The following is a 19,360-nucleotide window of genomic DNA, read 5'->3' as shown; positions in this document are numbered from 1 at the left end:
GAATTTACAATTGGGAGGAAGCTGATGGACTTCTCTACACTGAGGCAAGGGTAGGATGGGCAACAGGTAAAAAAGGATGTCTTGGGTATAAGATTGTGGATGCAGTTTGGTCTGTACAAGGGAAAGAACAGACTCAGGAGTTACAGGATCGTGGTTCAAAACCCCCCTCTTCCATTTACTACCTGGAAGACCTCTGGACAGCCTAAAATCTGAATTTCATCAGTAAAATGAAGAAATTGGATGAGATTGTTTGAGGTCCCTCTCAGCTTTACATCCATGATTCTAAAGCCTTCCTCTCCTCTCTCTGACTCTTCTAATCCCATCTCTTTTCAGGAGAGATCATAAACTTTTAGATGCCCTGCCCCACCCCCAAACTACTGAATAATCTCCTTTCTTCCACTCCAAAAAAGAAGTAGGTCAAAGCAGCTTCCTCATCCAATTCTACTTTTCAAAAGCTGGTCTTCTATTACATCAAATAACTGGTGGCATAGAATTCTTGATTCAAAAGTTCCTTAAAGGTCAACCTTTTCATTTTATGGGGAGAAAATTGAAGAAGAGAAGTGAAGAGATTTGCCCAAGCCACACAGTTAGTAAGGATGTGACTTGAACCCAGGTCTTCAAAGCTCCAAATCTCCAAATCTAAAGAGCTTGCTCTTAAACCAGGCTGACTCATCTCTTGATAGGGACAGGAGCCATTAGAAAAGCACAGGCCCAAGTAAGCTCAGGTTTACCTGCACCAAGGTCATCTGGGAGCCTAGGGCCAAGAGGATTTTCTCAGTCTTGGTGGGGTATGGGTTGTCCCGATGCTTGTAAAGCCACTGTTTGAGGGGCCGTGCCATGTCTTGTAGGGCCTGCCGCTTGTGCCTCACCTTCCCTCCATTCTGCCGAGCCCTGAGAAAACCAAAGAGGAGATGGTGCAAGGTTGATTGATGTATCACAACAAATAATTTGAAATCTGGTTAAGTTTCTTCCCCATCCAGGTAACTTGCCTCATCTTCCCAGAAAGGGCTGGAAAAGGAAGACACCATCCATCACCTGCTCCTCCCATCCCCTTTCAGTATATCTAATCCCAATGGCACTGAATCAGAGCCTGTCCATCCCAATGGTAGGTCTTTCCCTTTTATCCGGGATGCAGTCTCAGGGATTACAGGACATTAGCCTTGTGTAGAGATCAGCTGGCAACAGTAGCTTCAGCAGACAGAGATAGAAACTGGAAGAAAATGCTGGGGTAGCTCTAGAATCAGAAAATTCGGCTTTGGGCGCCTGGAACCCAATTGATAAATGAGGATGGCATTAGAGGGAAGGAGGGTAGTTCTTAGATGTTCCAGTGTGCTTGTATATTCAGGTCCTCAAATATGTCTGGCCTTAAAAGGGGAAGAAGAGCCGGGAAGCTGAGAAGCTGAGGGTGTGTGTGTGTGTGTGTGATTGGAGGGAGGGGAGGGATGCCTAGGGCCCTTTATTTGACTACCCAGCTGAAGCGTGGTCCTTCTCACCAACTATCATTTCCTAAGCAGTCCATCTGGGAAGTAAAGGGGACTAGGTACAGGACCGTCGGTGATTCCTTGGATTTTTCCTCCCAGAACTCAGTCTTCACTGTCCAGGGATTTCTTACATCTGCTTTTATTCCTTAAGGTTAAAGGAAAGAACAGTCCTCCTCCCAAGCTTAGGCAGCAGAAACACGATAGGCAGAAAATTGGAGAAAAGAAAAGCGCACTGTGGCTAGTACCCCGGGCTGGTTTGCGCTGGCTCCAGGATGGGGCTGTGAGCAAGCACTGGGCAGGCTAATAGCGAGGAGTTAAGCAGCCAACAGAAGCGGGAAGACTTTGCGGGAAGGAAAGCGGATGGTGGAGGAAAGGCAGCATTCAAAGAAACAGATCTGGGGGAACGGGATACCAGAAGAAGCAAAGGCGGCCCAGAAATGTTTCCAATAAAACGCCTGTTAAGGCTGGAAGCTGCCTGCGGAGCAGAAGCAAGGCAGCTGTGCTGCCCCGTGGCCCCGGGAGGTGTCGCCCGCGGGCCGCCCGGAGCCGTCCGCAGCCCTCTCGAGCTTGTCGCCTGTTTCGCTGCCCCTTTGGGCATCTGCCTTTCTAAAAGACTTCATTTGAAATCGAATTCCGTAGGAATCGGCGGGTAATAAATTTCTGATGAAACGTAACCTTGAGTCTCCTGAGCAGCACTGCCGAAGAGAGCAGGAGCTGATGCAATTGTGAAGGTGAGAGTTGAAGGAAAGCTCCCACGCGCTCCCGATTAACCCAGCTGGCCGCGCTAAACTCTATTAGGCTTCTGTGGGTGCCTCTGTTCCCTCTTCGGGATGTTTTATTAGCTCTAAACCCCTGGGAGCCTCCTCTCCGCCTCTGCCGACTCTCCGTTCTCCATAGCAGCCTATCACTTAGCTAGAGTGTGGTCACCCCGGGCACACGCTTCCTTCCATTCCAAGACTGCCCTTCCTTCTACCCTGCTAAGCTTGCCCACAGCTGGCCAGATGTTCTGCAGAGGCTTGCCCTTAAAAGTGATGCGCTCCAAAAGTCAGCCTTTGCAAAGTCCGTAGCTTACCAGGAGAAAGAAAGAAAGAAAGAAAGAAAGAAAGAAAGAAAGAAAGAAAGAAAGAAAGAAAGAAAGAAAGAAAGAAAGAAAGAAAGAAAGAAAGAAAGAAAGAAAGAAAGAAAGAAAGAAAGAAAGAAAGAAAGAAAGAAAGAAAGAAAGAAAGAAAGAAAGAAAAGAAGGAAAAGAAAGAAAAGAAAGAAAGAAAAGGCAGAGGGGGGAACGGAACTACCCCCCCCCCTTTTTTAAGTCTCTTCCTTAGAAAACAATCTTTTAGAAAGAGATTTCCCCCTGGTGTGGTCCAATCAAAGCCGAAAAAGAAAATATTCAGAGAAGCTGCAAAGCTTTCCTCAGGCTCGCCGCCCTGGCTTTGCTTTCGGAATGCAGTCTAGCCATTTCCAGGCTTTCTTCTAGGGTGCTCAGCCACAACTGAGCTGGAAAGGGAATGGGGGATTGAGGGGGAATGGGATCCCTAAAGTGGGCCTACTTAAGAGACTGCGTTGGAGCAGGGTAGGAAGCAAATCAGGCTAGAAGTTGATCGGGTCTTGAGAAGCAGATGCTGAAAATCCCAAATGTCAAGCACAGGACCCCAGGGATGAAAACTGTCTAGTTCAAATCAGTGAAGGACAGAAACGAGCTTCCCACATCTTTCACCAGACCCATCTCACGATTTCGCACCCACTGTATTTACTCTCCCGCTAAATGAGGATAGGGCTTAGTAGAAGGGGATAGGGGACATACCCTGTCCTCCTGTGTCTGAGGCTGAGGTTATCTTTGATTGATGGGCTGTCGGGAATGACCACCTCCGGGTGGTGGTGGTGGTGGGCCCCATCCAAGACCCCACTGTAAGGTCGACCGCCCCGCTCCCGTTCCTTGGCACCGCTGTCCTCGAAAAGCACTTGGCTACTGAGCTTGTTGAAGACGATGGTGTTCATGGTCCAAGCTGGGAGGCCGGCGCTTCGCGGCCGCAGCGACTAGGAGACGTGCAGTTTGGAAGTCCAGATGACTCGATTTCTGCAGAGAAGACGCATCGGGTTACTTGAGGAAACTGCTCACATCCCAGAGAGTCCCCAGGGCTGAGAGAGGGATTTCGAATCTAGCTAGTCCGGGAGATCTGGCTCTGGAGAGAGTCAGGGGCTGGGGTGGGAGGGGGGAGTAGGGGGCGGATGGAGATTAGAGAATGTTCTGAAGAGACAGCATCCCACCTGGGCTGGTGCTGGTGGAACCTTCCTTGTCAGGCCATCTCCTGAACATCATTCCCCTTTCTTTTGGCAAACTTTCCCTACAAGGCTACTGACTACGCCTACTCTGGTTTGTTCTTAAGATCGCCCAGCAATCCAACAGAACTGTTGCCCATAGACACCCCCCCACCCCCACCCCAGTTCTCCTCTAGGATTCGGTGTAAGTATTCAGGAATAATTTGGAATGCTCTCCCCCCCCCCAACCCCCCGCGCGCCCCCCGGGAAGGGGAGGGAATATTAGGAAAGAGCCATCTCTAGTGGTTTCATTCTGAGGAATGAAAGCACACTGCAGAAGGTCGGGGAAAATCGAAGGGAGGGATAGTCAAGGGTGGCTGCCTTAGTCTCCCTAATCTAGATTTCGTATCCCCGTGGTAGTTTAAGGCTGCACCTGGGAGGACTGGTACATGAGAATCAATAACCTAAGGATTCGGGCGGCCAACCAGGATTGGGTTTTTTTTTTTTTAATTGTGTCCTAAAGCCGGATGTTTAAGGCACCAACTGGACTCGATCCTGGACTAATTCAGGGCTGGGGACTGACGCTGAAGGATGAAGAGTGATTGACTCTAGACCTGGAAAGTAGAGTCAATCGGGGTTGGGTCCAAGTCCCCTCGGCATCTCTGCAGGCTCTGCAGTGCCCAGGAGATCCTTTTCCCCTTTGGACAGTGAATCCCCAGGGTTCTCCATACTATTTCAGCCTCCAGTTCTTCACCCTACCTCCCAACACTCTCTCTGCCTCTGTCTCTGTCTCCAGGACCAGCACCCCCGCTCCACTCCCCATCTAAGATCTTTGGGGGCAGCAGAGAAACATGGCCAGCTGCTTGCCTACCAGTAAGCTCCTTCGATGAAACTGGGTTCTTACTTCCTAGATCCCTTACTCCTGAGCACCCAGTTCGCATTTCAGAAGCTGCAGAGGTGATAAGTGGAGGAAGAAGTCCTGCGAGTCTGCTCCCGGGGTAGTCAGGGCCCCACCTTTGCTTTTTCCTTCTCTTTTTTCTCCCAAGCCTAGCTGACTCGAGCTGCAGCCTCCTCCCTGTTTCCCCCTCCCCCACCCCCCAAGCAGGCAGACCCGCTGTTTGTTGGCTCCGGCTGCAGCCTCGTGGAAACAGAAACAGCCCTCCACGCTCACCTCCGAGGGGCGTGATGTTTTGTCTGCAGCTAGCATGCATTTGACCGCCACCGGGAAACGTTAGGGAAAGTTTCTCATTGCCCAACCTTGAGCTGTATTATTGAACCTTGGCGTTCAGCTGGCCCCCTCCCCCCCCCCTTCCTCTCCAACCTTCCCCCCTTCCCCAGAGTCTCTGGGCATCTCTTGTTTCATAAGATCAGCCCCCACCCCCTTTCCTGTAGCGGCTGAAGCTGCCTTAGATGTCGCCTTGGCGCTAGTTGCCACCCCCCCACCCCCGCCCTAATACTCAAGTGCACGCACGCACACACATACACACACGCTCGCCCACCTTGTCTGGCCCATCACCCCCAGCCACAGCTGGAGCAGAGGCCCTTATACGGAATTTAGGGCACTGCACACAGAAATTAAAAGATGGCCTCTGTCAATATTTGTAAGGAGGCAATTCAGACGGTAAGCCTGGCTGCATGGTAAACTATAGCATGACTTGATGTCTGAGACTTCCAGGAGGAGACAGGTACATGACTGGGAGGAGGGGGGGGGGGAGGGGGAAAACGTCATTGGATATATGTTCGAGAGAAAATCACGTCTTCAGATTTTCTACGGCTTGGTGCTTCTTTCTCTCTCTCTTTCCACTCAGCGGCCTCTACCCTCACCCCACCACCCCAGGACAACAGGATAAGTGACGAAAAGCCGCAACTTTAAAAACACCTCACGTACCCCCATCTCGCCCCCCACTACTACCTGGCGGGTCCTGGGTGGACAGGTTGCTGGCATTTCGCTGATGGGTTTGTTTGTTCCCATTGCCTAAGGAGCGAGCCGGGAGGTGCAGGTGAGAATGGAGGTGGCGGCTGCAGAGATGGGGGCAGGGGGAGTGATTGAGAAAAAAGTGAAAGGCTGGAGGAAGGAGGAGAGGATAACTTGTGATTCTGAGAAAGGACGTAAGCTAACTGTCCCCCGGCCGCTGAGCGAACCAAAAGAGAGACCGCCAGCACCCAGTTTAAATGCCCAATCGGGGTCTCTCAGGAGTGAATGGCTGCACTCCACACCTCAACCCCCTGCCTGATTTCCAAGTAGTTTATTCTCAATCGCTCCTGGCACTCTTCCTCGTAGACTTTGACCCTAGATTTGGGTCCCAGAGCCCGAGGCTGTTTGGTCTCGTTAGTCACCCATTGAAGATGGAGCAGCTGTCAGATGGTAGCCTCGACTTCCCTGACCCGTGGATATCCCTCAACCTCTCCCCGACGCCTCCTCCTCTTTCCGCGCCTGGTCAGAGCTCGAACCAGAGCTTGGATGGCCCTCGTCAGGCGGGGCTACCTTGCCCCGCACAAGGGCCCGAGAGGGCAGCAGTGACGGCCCGTGGCTATCCTCGCGCTGGCCAGCCTTCTAGCTCGGTTGCCAGCGCGCATAGAACCTGGTCCTCTGCTTAAATACAGGGAAGGGACGAAGGCCGGGCTAGGGCGCGGGGTGCCCACCGCTCACCTTCTTAGCCTAGAGTCACGCACAGGCTGCTGCTTCCCCACCCAGGCTCCAGCCAAAGGCTTCCACAACAGCGGATCATGGTATTGGGGGGGGAGCTGGCACTCCCTCCACCTTCCCCCCAACCTCAGGAAAGTACCTGTTGCCGCGGGATCCAGTGGCTCTCTTCCGCGGGTAATAATCCAGTTTGGTTGCTATGCCTGTTCCCATCCCCACCACATGTTTTCTATGCATAGATCCCGGGCGCTAACCACAGGAACCGCGTCCGCCTCCGCGCTTTATTTACCAAGCGGACTGTGAGAGGCCCCGGAACATGGATAGAAAGACCTTCTCATGTTTCTCAGCTGTGGAGCTCAGCTCATGAACATCCTGCCATTGAGGAATCCACCTTCCCGGGCGGTGCCGAGGGGAGGACGCTCGGCCACACAGTGGAGGGGATTGTTAACTCCCTCGGATATTGTCTGCTGCCTGCGGGGCAGCACTCCCCCTGGTTAAGAGAGGAGAGCCCGGGTGGGCGTCCCCGGAGCCTCCATAGGACCTTAGCGCAGGCTCTTAAACCCAGAGGAAGAATCCCCACCCCTGTCCCAATCCCCAAATCAAGCGGAGTTGCTGCTCATCCTCTCTTGACTAATTCAAATCATTCTCAGGACCCTAGGCCTCTTAAAGAAATGGGGAGCTCACTACCATACGGAGCTGCCCCCAAAGACCCAACTTTGTCAGTGCCTCGACCTCCCGGATAAATTTTGGCTAAGGGCATCTAATAATGTTTCTTTTCAGGGATTTCCTTGGGTTGAGAGATGAAGGTTTTTTTTTTTTTTTTAATTTATTTTACAGTGCCCAATTCTGCAGTAGTGGACAGAAAGAAAAGGACAGTGAGGGAAAAATCACTGTGACCAGAGAATAGGTTCTCTGCAGTCGGCTGGGGGCATGGCCCGCATTTTAGTGGGCGTTTTGTCAGACCCTCCAGAGAGTGGGGATATGTATTTCCCTGGGGACGCTGGTTCTCTTTGGCAACAGTGATTACGCCGCTCTCATTAGGTATCCTGCAAGAGCAGCTCTTCCTCCCGCATCAAACCGGCAGTCAATGTCACTCCCAGGCTGCCTGCGCTAAAGGAGCTCCGAAAGCTGTTGTGTGCTAGCACTTGTATCTCAGTGAGCGAAGGACTGTCGGGAAGAGAGGGAAAGGTCTGTGGACGTGTGTCATTCGAGCGTCGGCCAGGACGGGGACACAGAGCAAGACTGGGGCCCAGTTCCTTCAAATGTTTATGCGTAGGGTTTCAGAGCCCATAAAGCGTGCCGCATAGAAAACGCTGCGGGCGCAGTGAGGCTAGTTTTACAGATGAAGACATCGAGGTAGCGTCAGAACTGTCTGACTCTAGGTCTTCCTCGCTGAGGTTCTGAAGCAAGACACCCTGCTGATGCTTCTCAAAGGGAACACTTACCGAGTACAAAATTAAGTCTCAGGAAACCAGGATTATGGGGGCAAGGTAGGGCGGGTTGAGACGGGGTTGGGAGGGGACAAGTTCGGTGAAGTAGGGGAAACTCTGGAGTTCCTGACAGCTCTCAAGCAGCCCAGATCAAAAATAGAGAAATAAACAAGAGACTCTTTGGGTAAAATTATCACGAAAAAAATTGTAGTCAACTCACCTAATTAACTAATTAGTTACTTAGAACCCACCCCAAACCCCAACTCCTGAGGTTTAAGTGGCTGAGCTGACCAATCAAGGCAGCTCAAAAGTTCCTTATCTGCTTCCAGCCTGGCTCAACCAGTCGCCTGTGTTTACTCTCTTGGCTTCCTCTGGCTGGGCAGCCAACTCCAAGGCAAAGACACCTTTTATTACTTCGTGAATAAAAATCCGAGTTTCCAGAAACCTGGCGGATTTTTAGTCGTTCTTCCCCTCCAAACCTGGGCAGCTCCAAGACAAGGCCGCCTAGGGATCTTAGATCTGTGTGGTCCCAAAGCTCATCTTTAAACATGGTATTTCTGAGGCTGTTAGTCTCCGAAGCCCCCTGGAATTTAAAAGACTTTCTTCCTACCCAATCTGGAACAGACTTAATCAGGGGGCCTTGAATGTAATCTAAGCAGAAAGGCAAAAATTAAAGACTTTCTCTCCAAATTAGAAAATCTGTAACTCCAGCCAAATGTTAACCATCATCCTGATCATATTCTCGATTTCCCCTTTTCCCCGTTGTATTCCTATCCCAGTTAGAGAAATCCCATGTGGAACCATTTACACACAAGCCCAAGCAGGTCCTCTGTGGCCTCTGGGTAGAACTCGCCTAAGAAGGATGGTTTACTAAGACCTGGAGGAAGAGGACCTCTGATTACAAGACCGACAAGCACTCACACCCCCTAAATTGTCCCGTTCCATACACCTTGCTGTCTGAGCCACTAACTTTCCCTGGACAGGTTTACCAGATGTTTCCACAAAAACAGACGACACATGTGGTAGTTGGAGAAACCTTACATTTCATAGTTTCTTTGAATAATTTCAGTCCTTGCTTTATAAGATGATTGAAAATGTTCACGGCTACATGTGATGAAAATAGACTAGCATGCTGATGGCATATTTTTAGTTGGTAAAAACATCAGTAATATTGTAGACAGATGTTTGGTGTGCAATTATTCTTGTCTTATTGACACATTCATTGTACTGTTAAATTGAGGGAAGCATATTTTGCCTTTTCACTAAAATAAGAACTAGAGTTAATGTGGTTATAGCATTGTCAGTGTATGTACAGAATTTACACATTAGGGAATCTTTTCATGTAAGATTTGTTTTTTCAAGTCCTGATGTAAGCTCTAGGGTTTACTTTTCCTTCAAAGCCTCCATCTGTTTTTAGTATAGGAATAGCTCATACCTTAGCAATTCTTAAGTTAACGGCACTGAAATGTTGATTTATGATTAGTCACCTGAAGAATGACTTGGTTAGGGGATAGAGTGCTGGCTTCTAAGTTTAAAACACGGGTTAGAATCCTACTTTAGACATTCAATAGCTGCATGACCCTGGGCATGTGGTTTAACTTCTCAGAACCTTAGTCTCCCCAGATGTAAAATGGAAGAAATAATAGTATCCCCTCACAGGGTTGTTGTAAGGTTCAGCTATATGTAAAATATACTATAAATATGAGCTTAATTTTCAATGGTACATTTTAAAATGAAAAACTCCTTAGAAAGGTCAGTGTCTGTAATAAAAATCAACTTGTGCTTCTTTTTTCTCTAGGCTAAAATGTTTTTCTCTTGCCATCTTCAGATGAGCAAATGCAATAAGTTTATTTTTATTTATTTTGTGATTTTTAATTTTTCCATGGTTACATGATTCTTCTTGTCTCTCTCCCTTCTTCCCTCCCCTCTCCCTGAGTTGAGAAGTACTTTCACTGGGTTATACATATATTATCACTCAAATCCTATTTCCATCTTATTCATTTAAATCCAATAAGTTTAAAATTTCTACTTCCTAACCTATAGCCTAACTTCTTGTATTAATTTCTGAATCATACTTTAAGTCACATGAAAGTAGATTCTATCTAGTTTCCTATATGACATCAGTCTTTGTGTTTAAAATGTATAGCATCTGAATTATCATTCTGTAATCAAGAATTTTGGATTTAAAGGGGAAACTTTAATAGATGTAGAAAATATGGAGAGTTTGGTGGGGGGAGTACCAGGAGTAATAGAATTCTGGTCCCTGCCCTCCTGTTGCCTGGGGATATGGCACTGGGCAAATAATTGAAATGCTCCAAGTTTTAGCTTTCTCATCTGTAAAATGAGGAGCAAATAATACCTGCATGCCAACCTCACAAGGCTTTTGGGAAGATCTGATGAGAACATGTCCTTGAAAACATGAGGTAGTGTTATTATTGTGATGGAATTTATTTTTTTAAAGGGCAGAGATACCAGATGAAGATAACTTTGTTTCTCATGCTCTACTTCACGGGGCTTAAGGCAGAGCTGTAAAACCCAAACACTTTTTACCTTCTGTTGGGGGAAGAGGAGAGGTTTTGTTTTAGAAATTTGACATTTAACTTGAGAATCTGGCTGTATGTGGTCACTGTTTCCACTCATGCTTTCCGAAAGCAATTTTTATCTTTTAGGCCACATCCCAGGCGTCAGCAAGTAATCCAAAAACAAGGATGACACATTCGAAAAAAGACTGATGTGACTGCTCTTCTCCCCGCAGACTCTCCTCCCCACGTGGGGTAAAAGAATGAATAGATGGATGGACAGATGGATAGACAGCAGGTTCCCATTCCAGCTGGCTAATCAGACCATTCGAAATCTGCATTTTGAAAGAAAGGCTGGGAAAATCACAGAAGGCTGAGGAGTGGAAAGACCAGCCAAACAGCATGAGTTAAGCTCTAGGAGCCACTGGCCGGGAAACATCTAACAAGCCTTCAAGAGCTGACTGTGTGTGAACTACCCACCAATCTCTTGTAAATTTCATCCTGACCCTTACTTTCCTTTTTCAACTCCTATTCCAACAACTTTCAATAAAAATGAAGGTTATTCTGTTACTATTTTCAGAGCACATTAAACCTCTAATTAGAAATGTGCATTGCCCGCTTGTGGCTTTAATTAAAACTATTGAACCAGTGCCCCTTTGCAGCACAAGTCACTGATTATCAGTTTAGAAGCAAGTGAAAGATCCCATTTGCCCTCCCTGCGTGGGTCTCTTCCTTTTACAGAGTTTGATAGCACCTGACAGCCACTGAAATTTTACTTCTCTGACAAAATTATGTGAGAGAGAACTGACAACCTTTTTTTTTTTGACCAGACCTGTAATTTCTCTTATCTAGGGAACTTCTAGTTCCTCTGTAACTTAGATCTTAGCTACCTAATTCACTAACAGATTAAGTGATTTGTTCAAGGTCACAGAGCAAGTATAGACCTGACTTCAGGTCTTATCATCTCTTAAACCAGCTCTATCCACTCTCATGCTACCACTTCCCAAGGTAATATGAGAAACAACTAAAATCAGAACAGAATATAATATAAGGGGGTACCTAGATGTTTCATCGGATAGAGTCTGTAGGTAGTTCTGAGTTCAAATCTGCCCTCAGACAAGTAATATATCTGTGACCCTGGGCAAGTCACTCAACCCTATTTGCTTTAATTCTTCAGCTGTAAAATGAGCTGGAGAAGGAAATGGCAATCCACCCTAGTATTTTTGGCAAGAAAACTCTAAATGGTGTCATGAAGAGTAGAAACTGAGCTGAAACATCCCAATAACAACCTCCACCTCCAAAACATGTGATTTAAAGAATGTTAGCATTGGAAGGAACTCTATAGTTTGGTCTAGTTCCTATATTTTACCAATCAGGAAACTAAGGTCTAATAGAGAGAATGATTACCTAAAAGCCACATAAGTGCTTAGAAGAAAAACCAGGAGTAGGGTTTCATTTGCATTATACCACACTATCTCTGTTGTTGGGTTTTACTCAATGCTGGAGTGAAATGACGAAAACTAAAAGAAATTTAAAGCTTAAATTGCATGTTAGAGTCCCAAAATAATTTTGAGCAGTGTAATTTGTTAAAAATTTAGCCCTTATAAAATCAAGCATTTTAATTTTGTCTTGGATTCAGAGAATAATTCTTGTTGTTGATCAGTCAGGTCTGACTCTTCATGATCCCTCCTAGGATTTTCTTGACAAAAATATTGGAATGGTTTGCCATTTACTTCTTCACAGCTCATTTTACAGATGAGGAAACTGAGGCAAAATGGTTAAATGAATTGCCCAGGGTTACAAGGCTAGTAAGGCTGGAGTTGAATTCAGGAAGATGAGTCTTCTTGTTTCCAACCCTGAGTGCTCTATCCATGGTGCCACCTAGCTGCCCCCAGAGGGTAATTAAGAACACCTCACTTTTGGAATCTGACTAACTCAAGGTACTTAATAGACTTATAAAAATAATCCTTGCAATATTTTTCTCCTCTAATTACAAAGGTGGCTTCTTGATTCATGGGCCCTAGAAAAATACTTGACTAATGAATGCAGGAATGATTGCTTGTGGGTAGAATCTCAAAGAAGGTGAGAAAAGAAAAGGGAAAGCTTCTCTCTTCTATGTTATGTTATGGTATATTTCAGGTACTTGCAGACTCAGGCTGATTTTTGGAGGAAAAAAACAAACAAACAAACCTTATTTATTTTCCCTAAAATGATATTTTATCTATGCCTACCTACCTATGTCAAGGGTATTTTGGGGGTATTGATAGAGTTTTTATGTATAGTATTGATTTTTAGGTATTGATGCTTGTATGTCTTGGAGTGGAATGTTATTCTCATTAGTGTTTTACTGTCAATGACAGTTTTTTCCTGATATAAAAATGCAACAGACCCAGACTCCTTTGTTAGGATGTTTCTTTATTCCGTGATATCCCATATTTATGCTCTTCTCATACAGCATCATCAATAAAGATTTTGGGGGTAATTTTGTGTGAGATGCTGGGACAGGAAGTGCACAAAATTTGATTTAAATGACTCAGACCTTATCTACTAGAAACTTATAAATCAGATACATGAGAATGTTATAGAGAATGATTAGGAAATAAAATCCAGAGAATTGCCTGAGGGACATACATTTCCCCCTAAAGATCCCTCCGTAAGTATCAGGGAGAAGAGAAGAACCCTGGGTACTCTTGCCTCCAAGTCCAGCACTATAGCTACTAAACATTATACCTTTACACACCACTGTGCAGAGAAGATCCAGGAAAAAAAAACAGATAAAACTTTCATCCATGAAAATGATATTGTTTCTGGTTTGATGATTACTTTTGGTATAGCATAGCTGTGACTCATCTGTACGGCTACATGAGGAAAACTGAAGAACACAGATAGGATGACTTTTTTATATACCAAAGGGTGATAAACTAATTATCACCTTTCTTCCAGACAGCATGTGAAAAGGAAACCTGGCTCCAAAAATTTGAGCCTGATTTAAAAACAGCATTTTTGCTTTTGACATCAGTGTTTTTCAAGTCACATCCCAAGGATCTTCTGGGTTTCAGAGTTCAGAAACCTCTCCTCCTTACCCTATGCATGAAGACACCAGCTCTGGGCATGAGTTTGTAGGGCACATGGTCATTTTTAGGGGTATAACCTATGGTGAGGAAATAGATGGAGGAGGAGCCCAGCAATAGTCATGACAGTTATGTATTCTACCATAGCACTCACTTGCTATTCTCAATCCCATCCCTATTTGAGCTAAAGGTCAGTAGATCAGAGATTTCTCTCTTTGTGGCTGCATATAATGTTCTCTAGGACTAGGAGGGAAACATGACTGACTCCCTTGGGAGATCCTGATTTTCCATGCTCAAAGAAAGTTTGCACATCTCAAATTCTAATGGGTAAGACCAAGCTGATTACATGCACACCTATTTTGTTTTCTTTGGACTCTAACTTCTAGGTTTCAAGCGTACATAGAATAAGAGGATCACCAATTTAGTGCTTAGAAAAGACCATGAAGCAGTCTAGTGCAACCCTCTCATTTAAAAATGAAGAAACTGAGGCTAAATATCTTGCCCCTGGTAACACAAGTAGTTCAGATTTGAGGTAGCAGGTAACGGTGGCATCTTCAATGTCTGATCATCAAAGACTGACATCCTGGGCAATTGCCAGTTGTCCTGCCTTTTGTCTTGCCACTGAACTTCAATGACTCTGGAAGAGATAGTGAGGCTAATGACTTTGTGCAACTCTGCCCTATTTAAACCTAATTTACACACATCAACATATCACCTAGAAATAATAACGGTCCTCTTGAAAAACAAAGGATGATGTAGATTGAAACATGCCATTCTTTACTTTCTTTGCTCCATTATTTTTTCTCTTGTGTAAACGATATGTGTCTTGTTTGACAACATGATGAATGTGGGAATATGTTTTGCATGGTAACACATGTACAACCTATAACAGAGTACCTGCCTTCTTGGGGAGCTTTTGGGAGGGAAAGAGAGAACATAGATTGCAAAATGTCAGGAAATAAATATTAAAAATTGTATTGGTATGTAATCTGTTAAAAAACTTTTAAGAAAAAAAAGAATACAAAGGACTAACTAAAAGCATCCAAGTCTTTGGATTGAAATGGGAGTGCTCCTTTCGCTGTAACATTCTGGGTGTCAAATAGCGTCCATCATTTCAAATAATAAGGGTACTACTGTTCTTACACAGCTGACACATGGGCCTGCAGCAATTGGGCAACCCCCAAATACCAAATCACCGATTTTAACTACTCTGTTGTTTATGAAAAAAGTGTCCATTTCTAAATTTCAAGAACAAATTCTAAAAATGAGATCATTAAGGAGTGAGAATCCTCTTCATTTCATATGATAAACTATGTCAGAAGGAGGCATCTGCAATCAATTGTATTATGCATGGTTTAGCTTGTCTCTTCTGTTCAATCCAACAAGCATTTTTTAAGCACTTGAGTCTACCTTAGGGAAGCCAGGAGGGCTGAAGGCACTCTGGATCAGGTACTGCACTAACTGCTAGACATGTCTAGACAAATAAAACAGTGTCATTTTTACCACGGATAGAAAGATGGATAGAGAGACATAGACATACAAACACTAATCAGCCAGAAGACCTAATTCCAAGTAAAGGGATTTAATGAAACCACAGAGAAAAACATCAGTGGAATGTTACTGCAAATACATATGACATCAATAGGAAGAGTGGACATATATAGGGATCACCCATGGGAGCACATGCATAAAGAACATATAAATATCAAAGGTGATACAAAATTTTAAATCAAAGGGGATAGACAGCCACTTTCTGACTCAATTGTAAGAAAAGTCTAACCGAGCAAATCCCATAGTGCTTGGACTTGGGAGATGACCTCTTAACTGGTCACGTCAGTTTGGCTAATGTTCAATATTCCAAGAATGAACCTACACACACAGGGAAATTATTATAGCATGTGAATCACATGTGTGTATAGCCATACAATGAAAGATACAAATACTGAATTCCATTCCCTGATGAGAGACTCTGCAGTTCAGGCAATCATTCACTAATGGTTATATTTGTGTTGCTTTCAGACTTTTGAGATGCAAGTTGATAGGTTGTCAAATCGGTAAATTGTTTTTTTTAAATAAAATTCCCAATAAATGAAGTCCAATAATAATACCAAGTAGATCCTAATAATCTCTGAATCTGTGGGTGTCCAAAGATCCTGTAATCCAGTTCTTTGCTTTCTTCTTCAGAACCAGAGATGGAGCTAAATACATTTCTGATGAGTCTCAGAGCTTAGAGAAGCCATTAAAGTGATATTAGTCTGCTTAAACAGCCTTTCAACTCAAAATGTTGTCTTTTTCTCCTGCTTTTTTCAGTTTTACAGATGGTCTTTGCTTTTATATCACCTTCCCTTTTGAAAATGCTCTTCCACTTCCAGAGAGTTTCCCTCATAACAAAGATTTCTTAAAAAATACAGCAAAATCAATCTATGCATTGCCAACAAATAACATTCCATAAACATAATCCCCATTCCCCCACTTCTCCAATAAAAGGAAAGTACATTTTTCCTCTCTTCTCTTAGTTAAGCTTAAGCAACATAAATGTACTACAGCCAGTTAATTATATTATCTTTTCTGTTTACATTGCTGTAGTTATTATGTATAACATTTTTCTGGTTCTGCTTACTTTGAATCAGTTTGCATGAGTCCTTCCATAATACTCTGAATAATTCATATTTATTTTTTAAACCCTTACCTTCTTAGAATTTTAGAATCAATATTATGTATTGGCTCTAAGGCAGAAGAGCAGTAAGGGCTAGCCAGTGGGGGTTAAGTGACTAGCCCAGCTAGGACTCACATATCTAGAAGGTGCCTGAGGCTAGATTTGAACCCAGGACTTCCCATCTTCAGCCCTCACTCTTTCTCCACTGAATCATCTAGTTGCCCCCATATTTGTTATTTTTTACAGCATGGTAACATTTCATTGAATTTATGTATCACAATCTGTTATACCATTTCCAATCACTTCCAATCAATGGGAATTTACTTTATCCCAGTCATCTTTTTCCTTGTCACCAGAAAAAGTTCTGCTAAGTTTAGTTTAGTGCATATGGGATCTTTCATGATGTCTCAGGGCATGGAAATTTTAATCATTTTTCCCCTCATAATTTCATTTCCCCCCAAAAATGATTAGAACAATTCATAGCTCTACTAACAGCATCCCCATCCTCTTGCATTCCCTCAAACATGACTATTTTCCTATTTTGTCGTTGTTGCCCATTTTCTGGATATAAGGCGAAACCTAGGAATTATTTTAATTTTTATCTTTCTTATTACTAATGACAGAATAATATTTTCATATGAGCACTAATAGCTTGAAATTATTCATTTGAGAACTGTTTATTCATTACTTTTAGCCATTTATTGGAAATCTTTTCCTATGATAACATTTTCAAAGTGGTCCTTCATGGAATCTGAGAGTTGGAAGAGACTATAGGAAGACATATCATCTGTCCTGAAACAATTGGTAGAGAAGTGGTTAGAGCCCTGGGCCTGGAGTTAGGAAGACCAGAATTCCAATCCAGCCTCAGACATTTACTAGCTATGTTTACTTGGTAAACTCATTAACCTCTGTTTGCTTCAGATTTCGCACCTCTAAAATGATTATTGTTGTTTATTCCTCATTGTCAAAGAGGACCAATGACATTACAGGGTGAAGTTTTGGCTTTGGTGAATTAGATTTAAGTGAGGCAGAGTTGCACAAAGTCATCAGTTTCACTCTAGAGTCACTGAAATCCAGTGGCATGACAAAAGTCAGAATGCATGGTGGTGGCCTGGGATGCAGGAGATGACTTTGACATCTTCAATGTCTGACCAAGCTCTACAAACTCCACAGTGCCCACTTCTGCCACCTACATGGCTAGTGAAACAAATGATTTTCATCTGCCTATTCTGCCAGGGTGGGGGAGTCTTCCCTTGCTCGGGGGAGACCTTCCCCTAAATCATTGATGGGTTTGAAGCCAGAGAGTGGCCGCTGCACATGCTACAGCTCCCTGGAGCCACAGGTGAGAACTGGGTGGCAGATAGACACTGAAGAAGGAAACTAGCCTTGAAAAAGGGCTTGGCCAGCCCTTGAACCAGAAAGGCTAGGGATGATAGTAATAATACCTTCCTGGCAGGATTGTTGGGAGGATCTTTGTAAAAAATACTTAGCAAAGTGCCTGGCACACAGTAGGGGATATAGAAATACCTATTCCTTCCCCCTTTCCCTTTCTCCAATTAAGACCATCACTCCATACTGGAAAGCCTCTATCCTATTTTTAAATATCTCCAAAGTGGAAGTTTTCACAATCCTCCTTATGTTTTTCTAAGTGTTTATGTCTAATCTTAGTGTCACACTTGAGGTTAAATTCATTTTGACAGGGAAATTGAGAAGAGAAAGCAAGCATCCTCTGTGTAAGAGCACTTCACAAAACTGAATACCAGTGCGAGCAAGGACATCAATGTCACTGAATAAAAGAATATAGGGGCAAGAGTGGTGGTGTAGTATAAGATGTAAGAAGACTAGAAAGGTTTGGGGGGAAGATGAGGCTAGGTTATCAAGGGCTTTCAATTTTATATTTTATTTTCTAAGAAATAGGAAGACACTGGAGTTTTTTTTTTTTAGTGGAGGGATGATGTGGTTGGACTTGCACTTTAGAGAAATTAAGTTGAAAGGTTATTACTACATAAAAGGAAGAATCAATATTCCTTTTTGCCTATGATATAAAATGTACAAAATAATATGATTAAGGATCACAGAATCCCAGAGTTGAAAAAGATCCCAAAGGTCTGTGTTCAACCCCTTCTTTGGAGCATGATTCCCCCAAATTATACAACAAGATGTAGTTTTACAATGTCTACCTTTGGACATCCATAGTTACTAGATATCCACTAGACATCTCTTTATAGTAAGGCCAAATCTACTTCCTCCTAGATTACATCTATCAGTCTCACTTAGATTCTATATGACAGTATTGGTGAAGTATTGGCACGTGTGCCTAGTCAGCACTCTGGGAACTTCTCTGTTCCCCCTCTTCCCAGTACCCAAGGACATTTTTTGCATGTCCCACCCCTCTGATCAGCCACTCAAAGCAAGCACTTCCTCCCTCTATTCTCTTGGGTAATGGGAGGCTGGTGCTCAGCAGGGTGGGGAGAGTTGAGGGGAAGGGGGTGGCTCACAGAGAGCTTAAATTTGTTCTCTGGGTACTCAAACTTGAAAACCTTCACCAGCCCTTCTGAATGACAACCCCTTAAATACTTCAAAGCAGAACTCTTACTCTCTCAAAAGCTTCTCTTCCTTAGAATAACTACCTTCAGCTCATTTGATGATCCTCAAATAGTAACATGAACTTTTGAGTATTGTCTACTCTTAAGAATATTAGTTAAAAACAATACCTAGCATTTATATAGCAATTTAAATTTGCACATGTTGTTTCATTTGATTCTTCCAACAATTCTATGGAGCAGGTACTATTACTGTTCCCATTTTATGGGGAATGGAACTGAGTTTGAGGGAGATTAAATGCCTTGCCCCACGTCACTCTGTAATAATTGTCTGAGGTGGGATTTGAAATCAGATTTTCCTGACTCGAGGTCCCATGATCTATATTCTGTACCATCATATGCACAGTTGGCCAAGGGCCAGTGGTACACATAAACTAATCTTCCTTTTGTATTTATATTTTTGCAACTTATTTTTTAGATTTTGTCAGCTTTCAAAGATGAAATCACAGAATGAAATTCAGTGGAATAAGAACAATATCCTCTATTTTATCCTTTTCAAAATGCCTTTGTATCTTCATCTGAAATTTATAGAAACTAGGGGTGGGGCTGGGGCGAATTTTATTTATTAGCCTATTTTGCAGAATGAAAAACAGAGATCACGAAGCAAGTTATAGACATAAATGGAATTATTTTGATATATGGAATTCAACTTTATAGGCGACTTCTCAGGAGAATTTCCATTCCATGGACTAGAATCAGT

General features: G+C 43.8%; 1 protein-coding gene and 1 long non-coding RNA gene across 6 annotated transcripts in view; one reads left to right on the top strand and one right to left on the bottom strand.

Annotated features, from left to right (window-relative positions):
• MKX (mohawk homeobox) overlaps positions 1-6,822 on the bottom strand; it is a 96,791-nt gene extending 89,969 nt beyond the window's left edge. Inside the window, exons 1-3 of one of the 5 annotated variants that reach the window (XM_007504826.3) lie at positions 6,524-6,822; positions 3,283-3,555; positions 732-891 (exon numbers count right to left, since the gene is read on the bottom strand). In XM_007504826.3, coding sequence (XP_007504888.1) covers positions 732-891; positions 3,283-3,476 — 354 coding nt within the window. In that variant the 5' untranslated portion in view covers positions 3,477-3,555; positions 6,524-6,822. Of the gene's footprint in view, positions 1-731; positions 892-3,282; positions 3,556-3,746; positions 3,847-4,608; positions 4,848-4,908; positions 5,022-6,523 lie in introns of those variants that run through there. The other 4 variants (XM_007504833.2, XM_007504828.3, XM_007504827.2 and 1 more) reach the window with 4 other exon arrangements.
• On the top strand, positions 5,126-12,722 carry LOC103104110 (uncharacterized). Its single transcript, XR_473399.3, has 2 exons — positions 5,126-5,358; positions 10,567-12,722. It is a non-coding gene; the product is annotated as an uncharacterized LOC103104110 (long non-coding RNA).
• The last annotated feature ends 6,638 nt before the right edge of the window (positions 12,723-19,360 follow it).

Source organism: Monodelphis domestica, chromosome 5 (genome assembly GCF_027887165.1).
Source record: "Monodelphis domestica isolate mMonDom1 chromosome 5, mMonDom1.pri, whole genome shotgun sequence".
In the NCBI taxonomy this organism is placed as follows: Eukaryota; Metazoa; Chordata; class Mammalia; order Didelphimorphia; family Didelphidae; genus Monodelphis; species Monodelphis domestica.
The sequence above is the reverse complement of the archived record's forward strand: the minus strand, read 5'-3'. Positions and strand labels throughout refer to the sequence as shown.